The sequence below is a fragment of the Cydia pomonella genome, chromosome 20, assembly GCF_033807575.1.
Source record: "Cydia pomonella isolate Wapato2018A chromosome 20, ilCydPomo1, whole genome shotgun sequence".
In the NCBI taxonomy this organism is placed as follows: domain Eukaryota; kingdom Metazoa; phylum Arthropoda; class Insecta; order Lepidoptera; family Tortricidae; genus Cydia; species Cydia pomonella.
The window spans coordinates 1,809,821-1,829,813 of record NC_084722.1 but is presented as its reverse complement, the minus strand read 5'-3'; the positions used below and the strand labels follow the sequence as shown (position 1 = coordinate 1,829,813).

The 19,993-nt window shown below is 35.4% G+C and overlaps 1 protein-coding gene across 4 annotated transcripts in view; it reads right to left on the bottom strand.

Moving 5' to 3' along the window:
* Positions 1-337: 337 nt before the first annotated feature.
* The window catches only part of LOC133529417 (two pore channel protein 1-like), a 49,187-nt gene continuing 29,531 nt past the window's right edge, over positions 338-19,993 (bottom strand). For all 4 annotated transcript variants that reach the window (XM_061867125.1, XM_061867127.1, XM_061867126.1 and 1 more), the window contains exons 15-18: positions 12,127-12,232; positions 10,741-10,847; positions 8,745-8,853; positions 338-7,973 (exon numbers count right to left, since the gene is read on the bottom strand). In XM_061867125.1, the coding sequence (XP_061723109.1) occupies positions 7,867-7,973; positions 8,745-8,853; positions 10,741-10,847; positions 12,127-12,232 (429 nt within the window). In that variant the 3' untranslated portion in view covers positions 338-7,866. The remainder of the gene's footprint in view (positions 7,974-8,744; positions 8,854-10,740; positions 10,848-12,126; positions 12,233-19,993) is intronic.

Below are 19,993 nucleotides of genomic sequence, written 5' to 3'. Positions count from 1 at the left end.
ATCTGTGGTATAGGTCATACTGAGCAACTTTTACTAAGGGACCAACCAGAAAATCACGAAAATGTCATGATAAATGTGACAGTACTTGTTAAGCCTTTATAAGGCAGAGGGACTATATTTCCCACCTAATTTTGAACTTTATCTGAAAATGATAAGGTTAAATTTTTCATAATTCCGGTCGTCCGTATGCCTTATACATTGTTAGAGAGTTAGTAAAAAGCATGACTAGGCATGACCAAAGTCGAAATTTTGTGTTATGGAAATGGATTACCCATATTTCTGAAATTATCATTGTATGATATTTCTCTAATGGGTCAGAATTAAATAAAAAACTATATTATCTAAAAGTGCATTTTATTTATAAATATCAACACATCATTTACAATTATTTTGCGTCTCAACAACGTGACATTTAATAAATTAATCGATGAAATTCATTCTAATACTGACATTCAATGCGTAATCTTCGCGTATACAGATATTCGACCCTACTGTGTAGGAATAGAGCACACTTTCGTTTGATGAATAGTCCAGATTGAACCTTACTGAAGTATTCAAATTATGAAAGGGGGTGTAATAATATTGTCAACCATCGGCTACGATAACTACTTCATCAGCCGATCTGTATACTTGTATGCCACCGACGTGATTTTATTTGGAAAAGGAGAAGGATGGTATTAATGTTTGACAATTTAGTCTGTTCGTCTCTTAGCCTTTTTACTTCAATATGCAAGAACAATAAAAAGGCAGGCACATTTTACACATTCACTGCCAGACAAAAAACTATAGCTGCGTACAAAACAACCCGCCCAGCGGGTTTTCCGGCATCTGAACAAAGTTCACGAGCGCCCACCAGGTGGGTTCCCGGCAGTGAATGTGTTTAGGATTCCGTATTTTTTTAGAATTTACACCACCATAAGTAGTTGTGTCATCCACGATAACGCGCAGATTTGCCAAATCTAACCTAGTGACTATGGACCATATACCAAAAAGTGTCCGACAAAAAATCATAAATAGGTGGCGCTACAATACCTAGAATACTTGAGAAAAAAAATCTAATCATAGACAGCGCACTTCACTCCTTCAATAACGCCTAGGTTCTTAGTTACTCTAGCGCTACTCTGGAGAGATTTGGAACTATTATTTATAGCTGACAGCTGGACACTTGCAACAGTTCTGCCTATGGAGATTCTGTTCCTTGCCTGTACCTTCCATACTAGTGACTAACATGATAATACGAAAGAGTGAATATCTCTGGTGGCACCAAATTATAAAGTTACAAATATTGGGTACATTACCTATGAAATTGGTGTTTTTGTTAATAAGTATTAGTCTTTATTTTAATAGTAACTTCGAAGTATTTTTTAATTTCATTAGTGCGCTACATAACAACGATACAATACAATTACAACGATACAATTATTTGCTACTTTTACTGTTTTATGTATTCAGAATACCGCCCTGAAAACAGCTCTTTTCATGTGCTGCCGGCTCGAGTATTTAAATGACTTATATTTTTTTGACGAGACAGATTTAAAAAAAAAAAATGAGATAGAAAATGTGCCTTAAAAATGTCTCAAGATTACTGGCAATTTGTTTGGTTTGATAATGCCATCACAAAATAATACGCAAAATTCATTGTATAAAAAATCGAATTTCGTTAAAGTTCTCCATACAAAACGCCAATTTCATAGGTAATGACCTAATATAATGGTAATGTCAAATGGACTTCATCCCACAAAAGTGTACACATTTTGAACCAAACCATAGACAAGAGGACAAGTGGAAGACATCACATAGAAACCATTAATACATTCCGCAAGAAAAACAGATACTTATGTAACTATACTCTGTATCTTTAGGTATTTAATTAAAAGTAAACAAACAATTTCTAGTTACAACATTTATTGGTTAACCAACCAAATACAAAACCGCCTGGATCTGTGACTGAACGACCTGACTTTAACGTACATTATTTGATCATGTAATGTTTTCATCTGCCCTCATCTGGCTTAAGGAGCCATTTGAGGGTAGATTTTGTTTTTAGAAACCTAAAAATACAGAGTATAAAATGTTACTTAGACTACATATCAAATTGTGCCTTATTTTTATCCACATAAGGCATGTAATTCATTAAATCGACATTATAATTTTAATCTATGAACTTCTTGCTGACTGACTTTTCAAAAAACTTATAAAAGAGTAAGTATTAAAGATAAAAAAAAATTACAATTTTTTTTTTTAAATTATCACAAAAACTTAATTACTGGGAATGATGAGAGGAAATAGTTAACCTTTTGAACGCTTTTCCACACGTGTCAAGAAATGCCATGGACGCCAAAAAGTTAACTGGTGAAGAGCGAATATGAAGCTTAACTGACAGTAGGAAAGTCGCTTTGACAACGTCCGCCATAGCCTTTTTAATGGTCATTGGCGTCGCGGGCACGACAGACGATGACCGTTTTAGTGGTCTTTGGCGTTGAAAAGGTTTAATACTTTTGTAACTACATGAAAATATTTAAAAGGCGCTTATTTTAGTACAATCATATTCAACTCTGTTTTGACACCGATTACTTTTCAAAGGGTCACTAATAAAAAAAAACATACAGAGTGACATCTACACTGTGATCAAAAATTACTAAGACATACTTAATTGATCATTTTGACTACTACACATTCGCCTACCGTAACCCTAGCGCTTTACTTATAATTGTTATCGTTCAAGCGAAAGCACCGTTTCTATAATATTTATACCAGACTCTTCAAGGCATATTTTACAGCACGTAAACCATCTCGTTCTAGCATGTATGACCGTCTCTGGCTGCAGAATGAGTTCCCAGCGGAAGTTGTCTCGAGGAACTGAGAAAGATCTTAGAAAAGTACACGTTTTCAAAGGTTCCACGCGCAAGTAAACCCTTGTAGTTCATAGACACATACACACACTAACATGGTTATTTAATTTTAATGTAATCGGAATATTGTTAAATTTTATTAATTAACTTATTTATTTATTTAATTTATTGTAATGTATTATGTTTGTTTGTTTGTTGTATGATCCCAGATGGTCGAAATAAATGATAATTTAATTTTTATAGACTATGGTGACCGCTTACCATCAGGCGGGCCGTATGTTTGTTTATTACCGAAATGGTAAAGATCCTTATGGGTACCTAAGTGGTGTAAAAACCGCACGTGGCAGAGAGACGAATTTCTTACGGGCTTGGGAGTCAGGCCTTCCGCTTACGATTACAATACAAATAATATATATTACATTATTAAACTAGTAATGACTGTAATGAATAAGTTAGTAATGCCTTTGGTACAGGATAGCTTACAAAGTTTACAAAATGGACATCTGTGGAAAACAAAAGATTTTCCGGAGAGTAGTATTGAATATAGTTTTAAAATAACCCTGTATATTTATTTGAAGTCCTACGTTATTAAGAACTTCCTTCCCCTTCACTCTTAGTCAATTAAATGGCGGAATGATATTCGTTAGATGATGTCTTAAGCTGCTCTGTAAGTGTAAGTAATATAAGTAAGTAAAGGTTTCTATTTCTGTTTTATCACCGAATGCATACTAATAGGGTTGTTTCCAATTTTTTGAAAAGCTTGTATTACGTTCTACATTAACTAAAAGTTGCCCTAAAATTCAACTTTTATACTAAAAACGGCTTTAAATATGTTAAATTAACAAAATATATTTTGACAGATGCTTTCGCGCCCAAAACGCTCTTTGAAAGTTGTGTGACGTCACAGTTTACGGTTTGCATAACTACATACACACGTAGAAGATACGAACTGTCAACTGACATTTGTCATTTGTTTATCGCCTAACTGTCAACAGTGTCAATCCGAGAGTTGTGACGTCATCAGAATCTTCAATGACGTTTCGAGTTTAGTCACGTGACGTGTGCCAAAAGATATTTTAAATTCAATATTTACAAAAATATGGTCATTACAGGTCCCCTAAAAGTAGTTTAACATGTTCTTATAATCCAAAAGAATTTATTGGGATACAATTCTGCCCTAAGATTTGTAGATGGAAACAACCCTATTCACTTACTTTTACTTTGACATTTTTATGTTTGCACATGACGTTTTTGACGAATTTATCATAAAATCATATGTGAATATAGCTATACATTTATGAGTCCTTAGAATTCGCCACATTATCCTGCTGACTCAGAATGACTGTAATTATTAATAATCCACGGTGACAAGCCCTTGGCTCTTAAACCCCGACCAGAAATATACGATCATTGTCAAGAGGGCGCTGTTATTCTCATGTATAGCAAAGAGAATTTGAAATAGAGAAATTTCAATGAAAACTTTGTAACTACAGTAAATTTACTGCCATCTTTAGACACATGATTAAAACTTTTAGAACGCCATTTGACTTTGATCCTCATTCTTTCACTGATATGTGTTAAATTTGTTAAATATAAAAAGTGGCGCCATATTTCCGGGCATAACCCAAGGGTTGTGGCGCCATCGCTAGAAACGATGCCGCCATACCTTTGGCCATTTACCTATTAGATGGCGCCACTTTTTGGTATTTAACAAATTAAACACATATCAGTGAAAGGATAAGGATAAAAATCAACTGACGTTCTAAGTTTTAATCATGTGTTGAAAGATAGCAGTAAATTTACTGTGGTTACAAAGTTTTCTTTGACAATCCACCTCTTTTTCAAATTCTCTTTGTGTATAAGTTCAGTCAAGTATGAAAAATGTAGTTTCAATGAAATTCCGCAATATGGCGCATGATCATATACTACTAATCAAGCTTAACATAAAATTGATTTACAAAAATAATAGGAAATATTTAATACAAATAATATGGTTAAACAAAGTTACTTTGATTCAGACACATCAACTTATTTACATGATTAACACATATAATACTGAAGATAAGTAAGTATAATGTTTAAGCCAAAGCTCGGAACCGGTTTTAAAAACAGCGGTAATTAACGTTTTTATTTGTTTTACTCCGAAATTTCATAAGGACGCACACGTTTTAAGAGCTTTATTGTATCCTAAATATACCGGTTTATTCGACGAGCGACAACACGACCGTCCGGCTCAGTGGTGTGCCGCGTAAACAAAGACACCCACATAGGAAGAAACCGGTTTATGTTGTTCTAAATCGGTTTATCTGACAAGAACTTTGTGGAAATATTCTCCAAAAACCGGTTTAAAAGTAACGGTTTTACAAAAGAAACCGAAATTAAAAGGTTTTGCGCTAAGTACGTAATCAATTATCATGTACTAGGTTTGGAAATTTAACCGGTTTTCGAGCCTTGATTTAAGCACAATAAATTATATTAAGAAATATCCTTCCGTCAAACAAATAAAACTTAAATCGTAATAAAATATATAATACTCTATATGGTCCACGCTTATCACAAGAATGACTATGCACTACCATCTATCAAATTCAAATTAAACTATTCTCGTTTAGGATGGTCATTGGATAAGGCTGATATTTAGAATAATAATGTAATCGTTAAGATTTACTTAAATCAATTATTAAAAAAATATTATGCAATTTATATTCTACCATAGACAAACCAAATAAGACAAACGAGAATGGTATGTATTTCTTTTTGCTGCCAAAACTGTTGCTACATTCATACTATGCATTTAGTAAACATCTATTTAAAAAATGTTATTTTTATTGTAAATTCATAAGAAATCAATAATATCATTAGCTAATAATTTCAGCGCGAACATGATAACTCTCTCTACAGTTAATGTTACTTTAATTCAATTTTAATCTCTATGAAGGCAATCTCTAATAATCACTATCATATATATTTAATACTCGTAATCCTTTATTAGAATCAGCTGCCTTTCAAAATACTTTTATAACTTAATAAAATCAAGCTTTGGTTTTAATAACAACCAAATAAAGTGTGGGTTGTGTCAAATTCAGGACCGGTATAGGGACCGTGCGCGTTGAAGCGTCTGCCATCTTGTGGCCTGAATCGGAACCATAAACATGCACATTTACACGTCGTGTTGTCTTGTGCATAGTAGGTTCCGCCATCTTGTGGGCTACATCGGAACAATAAACATCACATTTACGCCTCGCGCCAAAAATCTGACGGCTCCTGTGCTGCCTCCTACAGTTCATGCACGCTCCCTATAAGAAAATAATTTATAACCTAAAAGTTTTTTATCTTATAGGTTATAAATTAAAAATATTTGAATGGTGTAGAAATTGACGGCTTGCCCACCAGTGAAGACACATAAATAAATTATGGGGAGTATCTGACGCATAAAAAACGTTGGGTAATGTTAAATGTAAGCACACAACGGTTTGACACAACCCACTATAAAAATCTCATTTTGTTCTTACTGGCTCAAGTCTAATTTAATTAAAATTATAATAAAATAAACAACCTCAAAAATTTCAACTGAAAAATAAAAAATCTCGCTTTGAATTATTTCTATCACAGATGTTACACATATTTTGTTATTATTATTTCATCATTATACATCCATTCAGCTCTTGGCAGATTTAATAACTGGAGACACCTTGTCTGTAATGGCCGAGGTTTTCGATAGAGGGGTACGCTCTTAAAAACGACTCCAGTTGTTAAATTCTCCAAGATTCACCTTTTATTTTAAAATAAATTAATTATTTTACAGCAAGTCACTTGTTATCAACTCCAGCATAAGACATATCAAGTCAATGACCCCGTCTTTTTCAAACGTATATTATTCGACGGCGATGGCATGCAAATGTTAGTTTATAGTATACCGTGTAAATATAAAATTTAAAATTGATCAGGCCAGGTCAAAAACACATTTACAGTACATATGGTGCTACTTTACCGCACTAGTGCGAAAATTAGCATATTACGTTACTGTGTCGAACATTTAAAGGGCCATATGTACTGTAAAACGTCGTTGTACGATACATGTGCGAATAGGTAATTCGCAACTCATGTCGATTTAAAACACTCCCTTCGGTCGTGTTTTAATAGATCGCCACTCGTTTCGAATTTCCTATTTTCGCACTTGTATCGTAATGTACTATTATCAATATGGCTATTGTAATTAGGTAATATGGACGACAAGGTAATGGATTCAAGAAAGAACCTGCTTTTGGTCAGACAAATTTGTGGAATCGTCGCCATAACTAAACAACATGCTGAACAGGCGAGTCAGATTTTATAAATTTGGTACAGGCATTTATTTTATGAATGTGGTATTTAATCCTGTATTTTCAAATGCATGTCAATCGAAAATAAGCTTAAGAGTCACCACAGCACAGATACATTTTAATTATTATCTTGAAAACCTGTCTGACAGATTTCGGAGACTAGAGTTGAAACAAGTTCACACTGTTCAGACTTTGCAGTGACGATAAATATGACGGAAGCTTAGACGGGCTCTACAGACTATCAGATCACAATTTATTCATACTATAGCCAGTCATACAAGTTTGTCAGTAGAAAAAGGCGCGAATTTCAAATTTTCTGTGACGATACCCCTCCCTTTTTTTTCTAGTCCCAGTCTAGAAAAAATCCTATCCAGATTTTTCAAAACTAGACATTCCGAGGGGCATTCCACAAAAAGGTTTACTTTGTCGAGGATGTGACGCGTGCGACGGCAAACAATAAAAAATCACATGTGTCTGTGATAGCCCTTAAACCCATAGACAAACCTTGCTTGTTTTGCCGCTTAAGCAGAATTTCACATGTGTCTGCGATAGCCCTTAAAATCATAGACAATTTTTTTTTACAAATGGCACCGGAACATAGCATTCAGCCACCGCGCCACGCCGGATCATAAGGCGCGCACCACACCCCACAGCGCCTCTAGCCTATAGTACAGGACGTAGATGAGTAGGTTCTACAACTGGTAGCCGGGCCGGAGCTGGTGGTTGGTCTCCGCTTCTGGTTGCTGGATGAGCGGCGGGGCCAGGGGGTCGTTTGAGGTCAGAGTTGTTGAGGGTGGGACTGGAGAAATAGTAAAAATTAGATAAACGGACTTAGACGTCTTACACGCATAACAACATAGCACTTTATTTTATGATAATATGTACATAATTGTAATTTTAATTATGTTTTACTAATTTATTTACTAACATAGTTTCTTCATTCACCCATTGTTAGTTGTAGTAGAAATAATACATGGTATGAACTTTCTATACATTTATTTTATAGAAAAACAAATTAAATGCCACTAGTACAACACGCCATGGCCGTGTTCGTCTAAGAAGGAAGTTAGAGAAAAAAATGTTGCCAGGCAATATGTTTGGCGATAGACAAAATTAAAATAAACATTTTTTTTTTATATTGTTCTGAATAAAATTATTGAAATGAATTTAATTGAATAATTGTAGGATTGTAGCTATTTAAGCACTTTTGAGCTCTAATCAATTGAAAGCTGTGTCGTTAAATATGTAACTGTAATAAAAATTCACAGAATATATTCCGCTATAGTTTCTTAATATTCTAAAAAAAACTAAGGAAATGGCTACAACACCTCAAAATTAAATAAATAAAGTTGGCCGGGTTCATTGTTACCCATCATAAAAACGGTGGGCAACAAAAAACGTCTACCTCACTTAGGACTTTTTGAAAGTCAAGTGAGACTGAGATAACGACAAGCGCTTTCTCTCCTACTCCTACTGAAAGTTCCGTAAGAGCATCTCGTTCGGTCATCTCCCCCTCCCCTATTTCATCTCTTTATTATTTTTTCTCTTGATCAACAATCTATTCTTTTACCTTCGTTATCGTCCTCGTCTGCGAGCCACTTCTGGATATCTTGGTGGTACATGCGTCGTTGCAGCACCTCTTTCGTGCGAGGCCGAGACCCGATGAATGTCACCTCCGTCTGTAAACATATTGACATCTGTACATCATGTACATGGACTTTAAAAGCTATACCAGGCTATGGAACGAATCATTCTACTTTTCGATAGTCGTAAACTAATTATAACCATCGCTGAAGGTTCCGTTGAGCGATTAGGGGGCCGATTTTTAAATTTCGATCGCCGGATTTGTGTTCTTTCTTTAATAAATAAATAAAATACTATCTCCACTACTAGGAATTTAAATTCTACTAATATAAGTAGTATGTGTGTTTGTGTTTAAGTCTCCATTTTTAGCTCGTTGCACTACCTTTTGACTTTTGTATGAGTTCTACATTTCCTGCTACCTAAAGATTATTCAATTCAATTCAATTCAATTTATTTATTTATAAAATAATAATTTTACACGTCACAACATTCAAATTACAATGATAATTTATACTACATATAAAACAATAATTTGGTTAAAAAAAAATTATAGTTTATAGGTATATCACAACACATGCATATTTAATTTGTATTGGAGTCCGAGTATGGATGTTTAACTGCATACTTTATTACATACTTATATGAAATCGTGCAACGAATAGTAGGCAGCAGAGACTAAGTAAGATTTCAGTTAATTATCTGGAAGAGATCGCTTTTTAGCGATAAGACGCCTGTTGTTACCTGATTTTATTTTCCTTTAAAATTTATTTGTAGTTTTACATGTATGTAAAATGGGAATGTTTTGCATTCCAACAAAACATGTATTATGTACTAAACAAACTAGCGTATGTTTTCATTATAGAGACGTTATGTGTTTGGCAATGTACATAATGTATTATTGTTGCAATAAAGAATATTTATTTACTTAATATGATTGAAAACGAGTGGTCAATACCATTAGATTCCCAACTTCTATCGCTCGTATTTAAAAAATAGCATTTCGTCGTTTTCCAGATTTTCGAGTGACGAATTCGAGCACTAGAAATTCATAAATCGATTTCCAGATCGAGAACTAATTAACGAAATTCGATTGCCAGAATGGCTCAGGGCAAATAAATGCCGAGGAACAGAGTGTTTAGCGATAAGTCCGCCTGTTGTTACCTACATATTTATACCCTTACATACTTTGTACCATTTTTTTTGTAGTGGGCAATAAAGCATTTTATTATTATTTGTATCTCCTTGGATTTCACGGGCCTATAAATCCCGGTCTTTTGATAGGCTTGCGTGGGGATATAGATCCAACATGTAGAGGACCCTTGGAGTACTCGGGTCCGTGGGGTCGTTACTCCGTTATTTATTATTATTAATCTGTAACCATGCGCATTTGTAACCATCTTTGGCAGCAAGGGCGTAGCCAGCCAGTGAACTAGGGGGCGGGGGGCAAGCTGACATCTACGGAGGCTTAAGGGAGGGGGGGAGACCCCGCAGAGGGGTACATTGTATGTAAAAATTGAGCTCTAGGAGGGGGGGAGCTCCCCTCCCTGCCTGTACCTGCCTACACCCATGTTTGGCAGTCAAAGGGTTAACATCGATTTTTTTTTATAATAGGAACTGCACGCGTAGTAAGTAGTCAAGACCGCGGCAGGCGAGAGAGCCCGGGTCTCCGACGAAAAAGAAGCCAGTGCCCTCGGCCACCTCAACACAGGCGGCGCCAGCTCTACCCTCCGCTGCACCACCTTCGCCGCCAGCGCCGGCTCCAGCCGCCAGGACCACGCCGCCCCCCGCTGTATCAGAGGTCGACGCACTGATCGCGCTCCTGAGCAGCCCGGACTGGCCTAGAAGCCCTCGCCCCTAGAAACGGGCACAAGAAAGACCCGCCCGTCGTCACGGGCGGCGACCAGAAACCGGCAAAAATCCAAGAAAGGATGGAAAGGCCAGGCAAAGCACTTTGGTGCGAAAGAAAGAAGTAAGTGAGTTACCCCGGCGGGCAGGAAGGGGCGCAGCGCGTCGGCCAGCGCGCCGCCGGCGCCGAGCCGCGCCGCCTCCTCCCAGCTCGTGTGCACCTCCTCGTGCAGCAGCTTCTCCTCTGCAACACACAAAACATACCGTGTTTTTAGGGTTCCGTACCCTAAGGGTAAAACGGGACCCTGTTACTAAGACTCCGCTGTCCGTCCGTCTGTCACCAGGCTGTATCTCATGAACCGTGATAGCTAGACAGTTGAAATTTTTACAGATGATGTATTTCTGTTGCCGCTATAATAACAAATACTAAAAAGTACGGAACCCTCGGTGGGCGAGTCCGATTCGCACTTATCCAGTTTTTTTTTTATTTTCGTTAATTTCAAAAGTGCATTCCTGAGCTTAAATTAAGTAACTTTTTCAAAGACACCGGTATTCTAATTAACTCCATTTCGGAGATAATCATTAATTTATTTTTATCTTATAAGACCCTTACGAGCGTATACACTTGCCTTAATGCCTGTTTACATATTAATTAGTGATTAGTAGGTACGAGTGTATACATTTATTGCTACTAAACGTAAGTTCTATCTCGGACGATCGATGTGAAATGACGTTGATATGTCACAGTTTTCAATTGTTTGGTTCAATTAAATGTAATGCTCGTATTACAACAACGCTATATGCAACATTTAATTGCTTTTTATAAAAATACAAAAATGAAAAAAAAAATTTTTGAAAATCAACTATGCTATTTAATTTCCCTAGACGTACTTATGCATACCACGGAGTTAACGGAATTCAATAAAAACCCGGTGTATACCGATAGTATAACTACATAAAACTGTCTACAAAGACATCGCTACGAGTATGACAGCCAGTTTTAAATCTTACAATTAGATAAAATTCTAATCAGCAGTCCGAATAATCACAGATCAACGATTATATATTTTATACAATCGTGTTATAATAGAGAGCTTTTCAGTCTAGTACCGTGTTTAGGCAAGGAAGCTTGCTGAGTTACCTAAGTAAGGTACAAGATTGAAAAGCTTGATTATATCACTATTGTATACAATACTTTTTCTACAAGCTATCTAAAATAATGCTTTTTTTTCCTATAAAACTTAAATAATTCATAAAAATTAATAAGTAACTGAGTAGACAAAAATGTAGACTTAAACGCGCGACTCCCGCCCCGCGCCCGTTTAGTCTTGTATACGTGAGCGCGGCGGCACGTGATTGGTCAATTTTTATATAGTTGTAGTTTACAGAGTATCAAAAAAAATCTTGAAAAGTACGCAATTATAGTTTGGTATACGAAATTTTAATTCAACCATTACAGTCGACAAGTAGAAAAATACCTTAAATGAACATAATTAAAATGAAATGTTTTTTATTCAACTTACCGTCCCTCTTGGTAGTGGAGCGCTTGTATTGTATGCGGAACCGGAAAGCCTCCAGCACGCTGGCCACCACGATGGTCAGCACAACCATCGTGAACAGGTAGAACACCTAAAATATAAGTCAATTATTATGTAAAGTCATTTACAGTACACATGGTACTACTTTCCCGCACGCGGGAATGAGCACTTTCCGTGCATATGTCGAAACTTTAAGAAGTAATATCGGAATTTTGACTCTTAGAGACTCTATACATCTCTAAGGATAATTTGATAAAAATCATTTAGTTCTGACATTTAGAGATATTTAAACCTCTAAATAAGTTTAGATTTTTTTTTGTATCTGTTTGTGTTTTTTATTATTATTATTTTAGTTTGTTTTTTCGAAATTCGACATTTAGAGACTTTATACATCTCTAAGTAATAATAATATTTTATTTACTTTTTCTTTAAACAATAATACTTCCCCCCGGACCGCCGTAAGGCGCATACGTATACATAGTTCGCGTAATTTTATTTTAAAATAAATTTAATAAATTTGTGTTACAAATATTTCGTCATAAAATAGGAGTGCATTAACCGCTAAGAGGTGTTCTTATTACTCCTGGTATATCGCGAACATGTGAGTGAATAAGACTAGTTTGATAAGCCACGTGCGCGCGCGCAAGCCAATCACGTGCGCGCCGTTATCTATACCACGCCCCGCCTTCGCTATTGGATACGCCTCCGCTTATCACAGCACCCCGGGCAAGTTACTGGTTATTGACCTCCGCTATTCTCTGTCGCCCTAGTAACCATGAGCCACTTAGACGAAAAGCGGGCAGCGTCAGATGATGATTTATTAAATAGAGATGAAAATAATACTACACCGCCAAATACTTACATCACAGCAAGGGCAAAAAGAAAGCATGGGGATGACATAGCAACAGACTTAGCCGCATTCAAAGAAGAAATGAAAAAAATGATTAAGACCTTGTTGGGCGAGCAGCTCAGTGAAATCAGAAAAAACAACGAAACTTTACGAGAAATCAAAGAAACAAACAAGAAAATAGAGGACTCCGTGACATTTCTGTCCGCAAAATATGAAGATTTTAAAAATAAAATAGACAACCTTGAGTGCCAAATTACCGAGTACAGGACACACATACAAGACCTTGAATGCAAACTCGAGGACATCCAGCGAGAATCCCGCAAAACCAACCTAGAACTAAGAAATGTCCCAAAAACACCAAAGGAGACCAAAGAAGACTTACTGAACATGACTATTGAACTTTCAAAAACGATCTTGAGTCCAATTACCAAAACGGACATCAAAGATATTTATAGAGTACGCCCGAAACAAGGAGGAACAATCAACACACCAATTATCATCGAATTATCATCCAATCTGATAAAAAACGATTTCCTCAAAATGTGCAAAGCACACAATATTAAGCAAAAGGGCAGTCTACGTGCCTCGCATCTAAGACTACAAGCTCCAGGGAACCCTCCGGTTTTTGTTGCTGAGCAACTGACTGCAAAGGCGTCAAGACTATATTTCCTTGCCAGGGAGCTAAAGAAAAGAAACCTTTACAAATATTGTTGGACAAACTATGGCAGAGTTTACCTACGCAAAGATGACCACTCTCAGATCATACTCGTAAACAATGAAGAACAAGTCGAAAGACTAAGCAAGGAGGACCCGCAGGCTTGTTTATTTAATATCAATAGACCCCCTACCACCAGAACCCAGACCGACCAATCAACCGTCAAGGATACCCCAGCCCTTGAGCTAGACGAAAGCGCGACCCAGAATATGTGACTATCATACTTACTTGTATTCATGTTTCTCGCCTATACACTTGCATGTTATCCTGGTACTAACTTACGCTCGTATCACTTAGTATTAAGACTAGCTTTAAATATTATTAGTATTTCTAATACACTTTACACTCTTCACACATCATTCTCATCTTTAAATTTAATTTCTCTCTGGTAATAGCATCATTACAAATCATGCTTACTACACCCATCTGTCATCTATGGGTTCCTAGTACAAATTTGCTATTCATTCTCACTTTAAAAACTCTACCAAACAATCAGTCGGTTGCTTTACTTACACGATATTCACCTAAAACACACACCAACATAAAACCGCTCTACATTCTACATAATAAAACTTTTGTCTTTGCACATTCTACTACCATCTATAAGGTAAGTAACATTATGACTCTTTTAAAACCCCTTGTTCACAATTTCAACTTAATATGAATAATATACTTACAACAATAAGTGACTTAGATACTTCTGAAATATCGACGTCAGTTCAATGTGACATTCAAGACTTAAACAAACACATCACAATTTTCGATAACAGTTTTACTATAATATCGCAGAACATTAGGAGTATTTACTGCAACTTCGATAATTTTATTATTACACTTTCAGAGCTAGAGTTTAAAACCGATGTAATTATATTAACGGAATGTAGATTAAACGACACGAAACCATTACCCTACTTACCTAACTATACTGCATTATCAACTAAAAATAACCTAAATCAGAACGACGGAGTTGTGGTGTTTGTAAAAAACCATTTAAAGGCGGCTTTAGGCGAACTAGAGCTTGAACAAGCTTCTGGTATATACATTAAAATAAATAACATGATAATACTAGGTATTTACCGGTCACCTTCAAATACAAATGCAAATATTTTTATCAACTCTCTTAGCAAATATTTAGATATTATTAAATCGTTTAACAACATAATAATAACCGGGGACATCAACATAAATCTTATTTCCCGTCACCAAGATTCCCCACAGGAATGTTTAAACAGACACCAATATCTAACTATGCTCTCCACCTATGGCTTACTTTCTGCTCACTCACTACCTACTCGTATGAACAACTGTTTAGACCATTTTATATTAAAAATACAAAGTGACAAACTAACTGCCTCTGTGGCTGTTCTTAATACTACTGTGACGGACCACAATACCATTTTTCTATGTTTAACGGGTTACAAAGCTTTTGAAAAAACCCCTAAAATTCTAACAACTTACGACTATAATAAAGCCCTCGCAAACTTACAAAATAAAAATCTAGACTTTTTGCTATTAAGTAATGATCCTAATTTTATCCTTGATCAATTAACAAACACTATTCAAAATTCATTGGACGCAAGTAAAAATATCAAACTCATACCTAAAAGTCGTAGAATAATAAAACCATGGATTACTCCTGGAATCTTGCGCTGTATCCACAATAGAAATAAAATGCAACTTAAACTTCGTTCTGACCCACTAAATATAATCTTGAAGACTACGTTTACTAGATACCGTAACTATTGCAATAATCTTATTAAAAAAATAAAGCGGAATTATGAAAGGGAAAAACTTGCAAGTTCGATGAAAGACTCCAAAGCACTTTGGGACTCAATCAAGTCAATTACTCACTATAAAAAAGCTAAAAATAATAATAATGAGCTATTAAAATGTAAATCTACCCCTTTAAATGCAGTTAATTATGTAAATAACTATTTTGCTAATGTTGGTAGAAACTTAGCCGGAGAAATCAATATCGCAGAATCAAATTCCTCCCCTAGTAGTGTAGCTCACCCAATAAAATCCAACCTTTCCTCATTTTTTCTTAGTAGCACTGATCCTCATGAAGTGGACAAATTACTTATGAACCTAAAGACCAAAAGTGCTCCCGGACTAGACAATATCCCCACAGAATTTCTAAAACTCTCCAGGCATCTCGTGGTCCCAGTAATCAGTCACTTGGCTAACCAATGTTTTATAAATGGAGTTTTTCCATCAGCTCTTAAGAAAGCTGTAATCACGCCTGTGTATAAGAGTGGGAAAAGAGATGACGTCAACAACTACAGACCTATTTCCGTTCTCCCTGCAATCTCCAAAATTTTAGAAAAACTAATTAATACTAGATTGATTTCATATTTAGATAAATATAAAATTTTATCTAGTTCCCAATTTGGCTTCAGAAAGGGTAAGTCTACTGAGGATGCAGTGCTAGCGCTCACTTCAGTAATAACTAAGCATGTAGATAGAGGCGACCGTTGTATGGCAGTCTTTTTAGACCTTAAAAAAGCCTTTGACACCGTCTCGATTCCCACTCTTGTGCACAAATTAGAGCTGATTGGAATTAGAGGTAAACCTTTGGATCTGATGAGTGATTACCTGCAAAATCGGCAACAGCGTGTTAAAATTGAGGATTATGTAAGCCACGACTCAGACATATCCTATGGTGTTCCTCAAGGCAGTGTACTGGGGCCGACGTTATTCTTGATTTACATAAATGATCTGACCAACCTGCTTGTAAAAGATGGACAAGTGTTTTCATATGCAGATGACACGGTTGTAGTGTTTAACGGGAAGTCTTGGGATAGAGTCTACAATAGCGCCGAAATTGGTTTAAGCAAAATAAGTAATTGGCTAAAATGTAATCTCTTAACGCTAAACACATCTAAAACAACTTATACCTGTTTTACAAAAACCATAATTACTCAGCCATCTGATAATCACACTCTAAAAATACATACGTGTGATCTTATTAACACCAACGATTGTAATTGCACGCAAATAGAAAAAGTTAGCTCTACTAAATACCTTGGCATTCTAATTGACCAACGCCTTTCATGGTACTCACATATTGAATACGTAAATAATAGGATTAGGAAACTTAACAGCCATTACTTAATCAACTTTATACTGCTCTAGCCCAATCTGTAATGTGCTACTGTATTACGGTTTGGGGTGGGGCAGCCAAAACGAAATTCCTCGAAGTAGAGAGAGGACAGAGAAGTTTAATTAAGTTAATGTATTTTAAACCTTATAGATATCCAACTGAAGAGCTTTACAAATTTTCCGAACTACTTTCAATTAGAAAGCTATTTGTCCTGCAATCAATTTTAAAATTACATAAGTCCTTACCATATCCAATCCAAACCAATCTCATAACTATAGGGAGACGTAAGCAAAATGTTGCACCGATACCCCCGACTAAGTCACGATTTGCCAAGATTCAGTATAGTAGAGTCTCAGCTCATCTGTATAATAAAATTAATAATAAAATTGATATCTATCCTTTGCAGTTATTTAAATGTAAAAAAGTTGTGACAGAATGGTTAAAATTACAAAGCTATGATGAAGTGGAGACTCTCATATTATAATATACACAACAAATAGAGAATAGGCCAACTAGCATATACATACATAACATATACACACACACATACACGCACACGCACACGCACACACACACGCACACGCACGCACACGCACACACACACGCACACACACACACAGTTTAGGAAATTTGTATCACATTAGATTACAATTTACTCAAAGTTAAATGTATTAGTAAAATTAAAATTAAATGTATTGATATTATAAATATCAAGATTGTTATATTTGTTCTTTTTACTCAGCAAAACTGCTTGTTGTTTATATTATTTGTTAATTCAATTCTACACGTGTTGTTATGGAAGAGCGGGGTCTTCTGTCACAGGTATTTTATACTTACTAGAAGACTCCAACCTTTACAATTGAACCCTGTATCATTAACAAATAAAACATTTTTCATTTTCATTTTTTTTCATACTTTCAATGAATTGTATTTTATAATTGTTCATGTACTTGTTTTTACTTGTATAAACCGTGTTTTTTTTGATTTGCGTTAATTTCAAGGGTGCATTCCTGAGCTTAAATTAAGTAACTTTCTCAAAGACACCGGTATTCTAATTAACTCCATTTCGGAGATAATCAATATTTTATTTTTATCTTATAAAGCTCTTACGAGTGTGTACACTTACCTTAGGGCCCGTTCACATATTGATTAGTGTTTAATACGGGTTAATACATTTGCTACTAAACGTAAGTACTAGGTATCTCGGACGATCGATGTTCGAAATGACATTGACATGTCACTGTTTTCAATTGTTTGATTGAGATAAATGTAATGCCCGTGCAACAACAACTCTATATGCAACATTTAATTACTTTTTATAACAAAAAAATGTTAAAAAAATATTTAAAAAAATTTTTTTTTTGGAAAATTAACTATTTCATGTAGTTTCCCTAAACGTACTTACCAATACCCCGGAGTTAACGGAATTCAATAAAAACACGGTGTATAAATTCCATGTTGACGTGTAAAAGTGCCCTTGTGGCCTATTTACCTCCACCCCTAATATATACCTCCACCCCTCAAAAACTTAAATACTGTAAGTAGTTTTAAATTGCGAATTAAGCAACATCTTATAGCAATACAAATCACGCTACCTCCTGGTACTAGAGCCACGCCGTCATATTTATAATGATAATATTTATGCACCTTATGTCTTTATTTATTTATTTTTACCTTTTTAAGTATATTTGCACGCATGTATATCTTACATTATGTTATCTTTCTCGTATCAATCTTATAAGTTAATATACTCTACTTTTCATTTTAGCTCACACCACATTAGCACTTGTTTTGTCCAAATTATAATACATATAGTGTACACTCAAACATAATAACATAACTCTAAGCCATTTAGTTTCCGACTAACAGCGAGTAAGGGATAATATATCAAGGGTCTGCCTGAAAACCAGCGTTGTAGTAAATACACTGCAACACTATGCTGAGGCAAGCTCCTTTTTAACACTCATGAATATTTCTCCCTCATATATACAACTCAATTTCTTAGTTTTTAAGTCTGAATTTAAGGCTTATTTGTATTAAATGTCACTGTCTGTTAACTCTGCCATTTCATGTGATGTTGAATAAAAAATTTCTATGTCTATGTCTATGTCTATTTGCATTATTTTAATTTTATTATTTTTATATTTATTTAATGTATTCTTCTTTTTTTCTTTTATCTGTATGTAAACATAATACACACATTACAAAGTACACCCACATACCCATACACGTACATTAATAAACTATAGTACAGGAACACACAAATACACAAAGATGTCAATATAGAGCTGAGAGCTGTACCTAAGAAAGGTACATTACATTATGTTAGTAGTGACCGACCCCAATCTCTCCCGGGACCAGTCTGAAAATCAGCGCAGAGCCCTCTGGCACTGCACATGCTGAGATTGGCACCCTTTGCCACATTATAGATTTAAGTTGTAATTATTGTGTTAGTTTAAGTTAATTAGTTTAAGTTATTTTGTATTTTTTAGCTATTTTCACAGAAATTGTAAATTTTGTTGTGTGGCAATAAAGATTTTTTTATTTTATTTATTTATTTACTCATACTGAATAAATGTTGAAGTTGAAGAAGTTGAATATGTACTGTAAAACGTTGTACGATACACGTGCTAATAGATAATTCGCAACTCGTGTCGATGTTGAGAATATGGCTAAACACCAACGGGCTCTTGAGCGCGGTGGCAGGGAACCATGACAGCCCGATATTTGACCACTGGCCGAAATCTCACGTACCACATGCCTATTATGAAAAGTGACAATGATATTGTACCTCTTCTTCTTCCTCGCGTTGTCCCGGCATTTTACCACGGCTCATAGGAGCCTGGGGTCCGCTTGACAACTAATCCCAAGATTTGGCGTAGGCACTAGTTTTTACGAAAGCGACTGCCATCTGACCTTCCAACCCAGAGGGTAAACTAGGCCTTGTTGGGATTAGTCCGGTTTCCTCACGATGTTTCGATGTTTTAAAAAATAAATAAATAAATAACAAATGATATTTCGTACATAACCGTACCTGTGACATTTTATTTTATTTTATTTATGTAATTAATAAATATCTTTTAATAGTTTGTATCTATTTTAATTGTGTAATTATTATAATATCGTCTTGTAATGTAGTATCAAAGACAATTTGAAATTGAGGTGTATTGTCAAAGAAAACTTT